This window comes from Carlito syrichta, unplaced genomic scaffold (assembly GCF_000164805.1).
Source record: "Carlito syrichta isolate Samal-C Ts95f unplaced genomic scaffold, Tarsius_syrichta-2.0.1 Scaffold305544, whole genome shotgun sequence".
NCBI lineage: Eukaryota > Metazoa > Chordata > Mammalia > Primates > Tarsiidae > Carlito > Carlito syrichta.
In genome coordinates, this window is record NW_007249640.1 from 69,769 (window position 1) to 76,169 (window position 6,401).

At 53.7% G+C, this 6,401-nt stretch overlaps 1 protein-coding gene across 2 annotated transcripts in view; it reads left to right on the forward strand.

Annotated features, from left to right (window-relative positions):
- Positions 1–6,401, forward strand: part of SGK2 (SGK2, serine/threonine kinase 2) — a 25,392-nt gene that overhangs the window by 5,994 nt on the left and 12,997 nt on the right. The window contains exons 1-7 of one of the 2 annotated variants that reach the window (XM_008061716.1): positions 1,870–1,926; positions 2,029–2,088; positions 2,639–2,688; positions 3,219–3,276; positions 3,467–3,550; positions 4,762–4,893; positions 5,995–6,107. In XM_008061716.1, the coding sequence (XP_008059907.1) occupies positions 2,053–2,088; positions 2,639–2,688; positions 3,219–3,276; positions 3,467–3,550; positions 4,762–4,893; positions 5,995–6,107 (473 nt within the window). In that variant the 5' untranslated portion in view covers positions 1,870–1,926; positions 2,029–2,052. Of the gene's footprint in view, positions 1–1,869; positions 1,927–2,028; positions 2,089–2,638; positions 2,689–3,218; positions 3,277–3,466; positions 3,551–4,761; positions 4,894–5,994; positions 6,108–6,401 lie in introns of those variants that run through there. The other variant, XM_008061715.1, reaches the window with a different exon arrangement.

The following is a 6,401-nucleotide window of genomic DNA, read 5'->3' on the forward strand; positions in this document are numbered from 1 at the left end:
ATTGTAGAGATGAGGTCTTGCCAAATTGCCCAGGCGGGTCTCGAACCCGCGGGCTCAGGCAATCCACTCACCTCAGCCTCCCAAAGTACGGGATTACAGGCTGAGCCACCGAGCCCAGCTCACACACACATTTTCACGGACACTCATACTCCTCTGAAGAGACATTTGGTAGACACCCACATTCAGACTCACATTCACACATAAGCACACTGACGCAAACACATTAACACACTGACATATACCACTCAGAGGCACACTGAAACACATGGGTATACATACCACACACTGAGAAACGCACTGATGCACACAGTCACAGATGCCCAGATATACACTGACATAAATATACAAATGTGGTCACGCTGACACATGCATGCAGTCATCCACACACAGTCACACTGACAAGATACCTGAAATACAGAGCTGTAGGGACACACCAGACAGAGACGCACTGAAGCACCTCTGTGCACAGAACACTTGCACATGCCACACACACACCCTGACCCACACAGTTGCACACATTCTAACAAGCCCCAAGTGTCTCCAGGGCTACTACCCAGCCCCCTCACACCCACCACCTTAGAGGGAGATGATGTCCTCAAGGGCATCCATCTTCAAGTCTCCGGTCCCATCTTAAGCTCTGCTGGGTCTCACGTGACATCAACCAGCCCCCTCGCTGCTGCCTGCTGGGAGCTGTGAGCTCTGTGCTGGGGCCAGGCCGGCACCAGGCACAGACACTTCGGCCCTTGTTGGAAGAACAGAGAGAGGCTCTCTTGTGGCTGCCCATCCTCGGCTCCATCTGCTGCTTCTCCCAGAGGCCTCTCCTCAGGCTGTGTAGGTATGTGGGGCCAGGGAGGTCAGGGCCTGGCAGAGGGCCATCAGGATCAGCTCAGGAGAGGGTGTGGCAGTGCTGTGGGTTGTCTGCGGGAGACAGACCAATGGCACTGGCTGAATCCAGGCTGCACTCCCTATCTGACAGTCCTGCAGCTTGCTCTCTTAGGGCTTGGTAGGGCTGGGCCTCTCAAAGCAGCCTGGAATGGGGGCTCCCTTCCTTTCCCCTTCACTTTTTTCAGTTCCCAAAAAGGCCAGTGGGTGGTGCCTGCAGGAACCCTGATATAGATGGGCAGTCTCTACTCATAGAGGCCGGGTGACAGCCCAGGCCCCATAGTGAGTCAAGGCTGTGGTCTTGGGATGCCTGGCAGCTCTTGCAAGCAACTGCGCTCTCAGGTGAGATCTCTGCTCTTGGCTTTGACCTTCCAGACAAGGATAGGCTGTGGGGCCCCAAGCAATCTGAGCCTGGGCCTGGGCACCCTGGCTTTCTCCATCTGCAGGATGGGGGCAGGGAAGACACTGTGTTCCTGGCTGCATAGACCAGTTGATCACACCCTCCGTTGTTTGATCTCAAACAGACACTGGCCAGTCTGGGATCTCCCCATAGCTTTGGCCCAAGACCTCCAAGGCAGCTGCCATGCCTGAGGCATTAGTCAGAAGTCCTTGTGACAAGGAGATATTAGTCAGCTCAGAGCCTGCTGGGACTGTCCACAAGAATTCAGCATGCCTTCATGGGAGTCTGGGGAGCCCAGCCTTCCTCTCACAAATGGTGTGGCCCTAGGAAAGTCCTTTTCTAGGCCTTAGGATCCCCCCTATGAAACACAGGGAAGGGTTCAGACTTTATAGCCTGCGAGGATCCTTTCAGCCCTGGTCAACCTGAACTTCTGGAGCTTCCCTGACTTGCAGGGGTCTTGCTGCCCTAGCTGCCCCCAACCTTTGAAATGACTGAACCTCAGACAACCCTGACCATGTCCCTCTCTCCCTTCTGAGATGTTTGGTCAGAAAAGCTGCATCCAGGGGATGTCATTTCTTGTCCCATTCATGCAGGGGTTTCTGGCGTCTGGGGTAGGAGACACTTAGGCAGGGGCAGGTGCACAGGTTAGGGAGGACGGAGAAGGCAGTGGTCCCTGAAGCCCTGGATGGGTGAAGTTAACCACTCAACACCAATAATCCCATGCCTGCTCCTCCCAGTAGCCCAAGACCCTGCCTGATCACTGCTACAGGATGGACTCTAGCCCTGTTGGGATACCCAGTCCACAGGTGAGTGGTTCTTGGTCCTCCACCCATCACCAGGGGACTCAGTTCTTCCCAAGACTGAGGAAATATGTAAACACCAGCCAGCACCGTAGACTGTCCCAGACCAGGGCTGGAGGCCAGCAAGGATCACTGTGGGCACAGAGAAGTGGGCTCCTTGCAGGATAAACAGAAGAGATCTAAACAAAGGCTTTGAGAAGTAGATGGGGTGGAAAGCCATGGGCTTGTTTGTGAGGACACCTGGGTTCTAACCCACCCTGGTTACCTGTGAGACCTTGGACAACTCCTCCCTGGGCTTCCACTTCCTCATCTGTGCAACTGGCACAACAGCCAGCAGCCTCGCAAGGCTGCTGTGAGAAGCTGCTAAGATAGTGGATAGGTGATGAGGTGGGTGGGTGGAAATAAAAAAGGAAAGGAAAAAGGGAGGAAGGGAGGGAGGCAAGGAGCCTAGCAGATTTGTTGGAGAAGAGATTGGGGCTGGGGCCAAGGGAAAGGGAGGGAACCAAGGAGCGGGGACCTGCTGATTTTAATCACTTATTTCTTTAAATGTCTTTAGCTCTCCAGAGCCAATGGGAACATCAACCTGGGGCCTTCAGCCAACCCAAAGTGAGTTCTGGTCCCTCAGGCAACTTTCCTGCCTGGCTTTCCTCATACCTGACTTCCCTCATACCTGGCTCCCCTTGTCTTGGGAATAAAATCCAAATTCTCTGGTCTAGCGTTCAAGACCCTCTGCTATCTGAGCCCAGAACTCTCCCTAGCTTTACCTCCCACTAATTCCCCAGCCTCTGTCCGTGCTGAGCCTGCAATGCCCCCCAAATGTCAGCATTGTTAGCAACTGCCCACCCTTCGGGCACTTGTCAGGTCTTTGCGGTCAGATCCTGCCTTTCGTGCAGGCCTTCTATGCAGAGTGTCTGGTTTTGTCTTCACCTGGCCTGTTGTTAACTTGAATGTCTGCTCCCCGGGGCAGGGGTGAGTCTCACAAGCTGGGGAAACATGGGGATCTTCAGGGGCATGAACATGGGAAGGAGTTGTGGCTCCCTGAATTTCCCAGCTCTAAAGTTAAAAAGAAGCCCAGGTTTGTTCTCAGGTTTCCAGAGTTTGCAAATGCTGATCCGTGTTTTTCCCTCTCCCGCCAGTGCCCGGCCCACGGACTTTGACTTCCTTAAAGTCATTGGCAAAGGGAATTATGGGAAGGTGAGTGACTTGGTGAGGGTGGGAGGCCGAGGTCTCCTGTCTGCAGCCTCCTCCAGCCCATGCCTGCCACTTGCATGTGCAGAGAGAGCTCACACACCTGTGGAGGGAAACAGGGTCGGGCAGGAGGCCCTGCATTGCCATGGGGAAGTCCAAGGTCACCCACAGGGCCTCAAATTTTTCTTTTGCTCAGGTGCTACTGGCCAAGCGCAAGTCCGATGGGACGTTCTATGCAGTGAAGGTACTGCAGAAAAAGTCCATCTTAAAGAAGAAAGAGGTACCAAAGCCAGGCACAGGCATTTCCCCCCTGCTTCTTGATCCACTCTGAGGGGCCCATGAAGCTGGGTGCAGAGGTGGTCACAATAGGAAGTGGTGCCCAGGCTGCTGACCCTTCTCAAAGAAGGCAAACCAAGCCAGATACCCATAGGGCCTTCGGGGAGACCAGACCGGTCTCTGCCTTCCCGGGGAAAGGGCTCTACAATGGACAAGTGTTCCACCCTGAGTACCAGGCTTCTCATCTGTGCAATGTGGAATCACACTGCATACTCTCCAACAGTCCTTCAAGCCAAGGCCATCCTGGATTTCTTGATGCTCAGCTGATTGAGTTCCTCTAGCACCTGACCCAATTAGTAGGATGGAATCAGTCCAGAGATTGTATTGAATATGAAGTAGGGGACTCAGGAGAAAGAGTGATTCACGTTAACAAGGACATCGTGAAGGGTGGGAATAGGAGGTCTTCCTAAGGGAGGCGGCCTTGCAGCTGGCGTTGATGGTAGGATTCTGATGGTCTGGAAAAAAAGGTAGGGTCGGGCACAGGGGATCTCACCTGTAATCCCTTTGGGAGGCCAAGGTGGAAGGATTGTGTGAGGCCAGGAGTTTGAGACCAAGTTGGGCAACATAACAAAACCTAGTCACTGCAAAAAATCAAAAAATTAGCCAGGCATGGTGGCGTGAACCAGTAGTCCCAGTTACTCGGGAGGCTGAGGCAGAAGGATCACGTGAGCCCAGGAAGTCGAGGCTGAGGTGAGCTGTGATTGTGCTACTGCACTTCAGTCTAGGCAACAGAGTGAGACCCTGACTCAAACAGAGAACCTGACTCCAAGAAGAAAAAAAAGGAGAGTGGGATGTCCAGGCAGGGGAAACAGCATGAACAAATATATGCATGATGGTGCGTGACTTCTTTTCCCTTAGAGGTTTTCCTTGGGACTCATTCATGTAGTCATCATATATGCTTTGCTTTTCACCAAAGGGGCAAGGGTTTCTGATCCAGAGGCTGGAGCTATGCCCTCATAGAGTGACTGGAGATGAGCCCTGTATACCAGGCAAGGGGCCTGGGCCTGGGTCTGAGGGCAATAGGGAGGCATTGTGAATGTTTGAGCAGGAGTATGAGAAAATCCTGGGCAGGACGACTCCTGCCAGCAAGGCCGTGTGGGTTGTGCCAGGATGTAAGGGGCTGTGACATGGACCCCTGTCTGTATGACTCTACAGCAGAGCCACATCATGGCAGAGCGCAGCGTGCTTCTGAAGAACGTGCAGCACCCCTTTCTTGTGGGCCTGCGTTACTCCTTCCAGACTCCTGAGAAGCTCTACTTTGTGCTCGACTATGTCAACGGGGGAGAGGTAGGTGGGCCGGCAGGGAGGGTTCCCTGGGCCAGCTCTTGGCTAGAAGCTGACTGCCCCCCATACCCGCTGCATGCCAAGTTCTGGAATGAGCACACCTCATCTCACGACAGACCCATGTTGTAGATGAAGAAACTGAAGTCCAGGGAGGTGAATCACTTGCTCAAGCCTGCCCAGCCTGTACTTGATCAAGCCAGGATTTGAATTCGGGTCTGTTGGGCTCCCAGTCATAAGGCTTTCCTGTTTCCTCACTCAAAGCTGACCACAGACCCACTTAGAGCCAAGAAAGGTCCATGCGAAGAGGAGCTCTGAGGTCAAGATTGCCCATGTTCCCATTTCACACCACAGGCCACAGGATGGGATTGACTGGTCACTGTGGTCAACAGGGACCCGAGGCCACCTGGTGACCCAGAAGTATATCTGGGACAAGCTAGGCTCCCTCCTGGACTTTACTCTGTCTCTCTGGGCAAGATGGCAAAATTTAGGGAGGCTCCACTCAGTGACCCCAGATTTAACCTGTGTGACATCATGCCTCCAGTCTGTTGCCAAGGAAGAGGTTTTTGTCCTGCATCCCTGAGTGAAGAGCTTTCCATGACAGCAAATAGATAAGAGACTGGCCCATGGCTGGATCTAACCTGGGCTCAGTTAGACAGCCATAATCATCTTTTCTCCTAGACTGGAGGGAAAAGCACATCTTTGAACCACTCAGTTTCAAAACCCAGCTCTGCCAATTACTAGCTACATGACCTAGGGCAAGTCACCATTCTGACCCCTCCTAGTTTCCTCTTACATGCAACCAGCATAATTGTATCTTGAAGAATGTCATAGAGTTTAAATGAGATAATATATGAAAGGGCCTGACTTGGAGCCTGGAATACAGTAGGTGCTCAATCAATGCAGATTCGTCTCTTTTCCTGCTGACACTTTGAACACCCAGGACTGCTGTGAGGGGTGGCAGCAGCATGCACTTTTTTGATAGAATACACCGCAGCTCAAAGCGGGGGTGACTTGGCCAGCTGCACAGGGTGGGGAGCGTATGGTTCCCAGCCCTGTACCCAAGAGTTGGCGCCCCCCCGCCCTCACGTGCCTCCTCTCCTCCAGCTCTTCTTCCACCTGCAGCGGGAGCGCCGGTTCCTGGAGCCCCGAGCCCGATTCTACACTGCTGAGGTGGCCAGTGCCATTGGCTACCTGCATTCCCTCAACATCATTTACAGGTGAGGCCTGCCTGGGGCTCAGAGCCAGGACTTTCTTGCTCCAACAGCCAGGGGTTGTGTGGACCCATACATCCTGAGGAAATCCTGGTGAACTTGGACTTGAGCTGGGGTGGAGGGTCCTCCTTCCTAGAGTCAAGTGCTCAGCCTCTCTGGGCTCTCTGTCTCTGCCTCTCTGGGAGCCTCTAAGAATAGTCCACCTAGCTGGGCTTGGTGGCTCAGCCTGTAATCCCGCGCCCTTGGGAGGCTGAGGTGAGTGGATTGCCTGAACCCGCAGGTTCGAGACCCGCCTGGGCA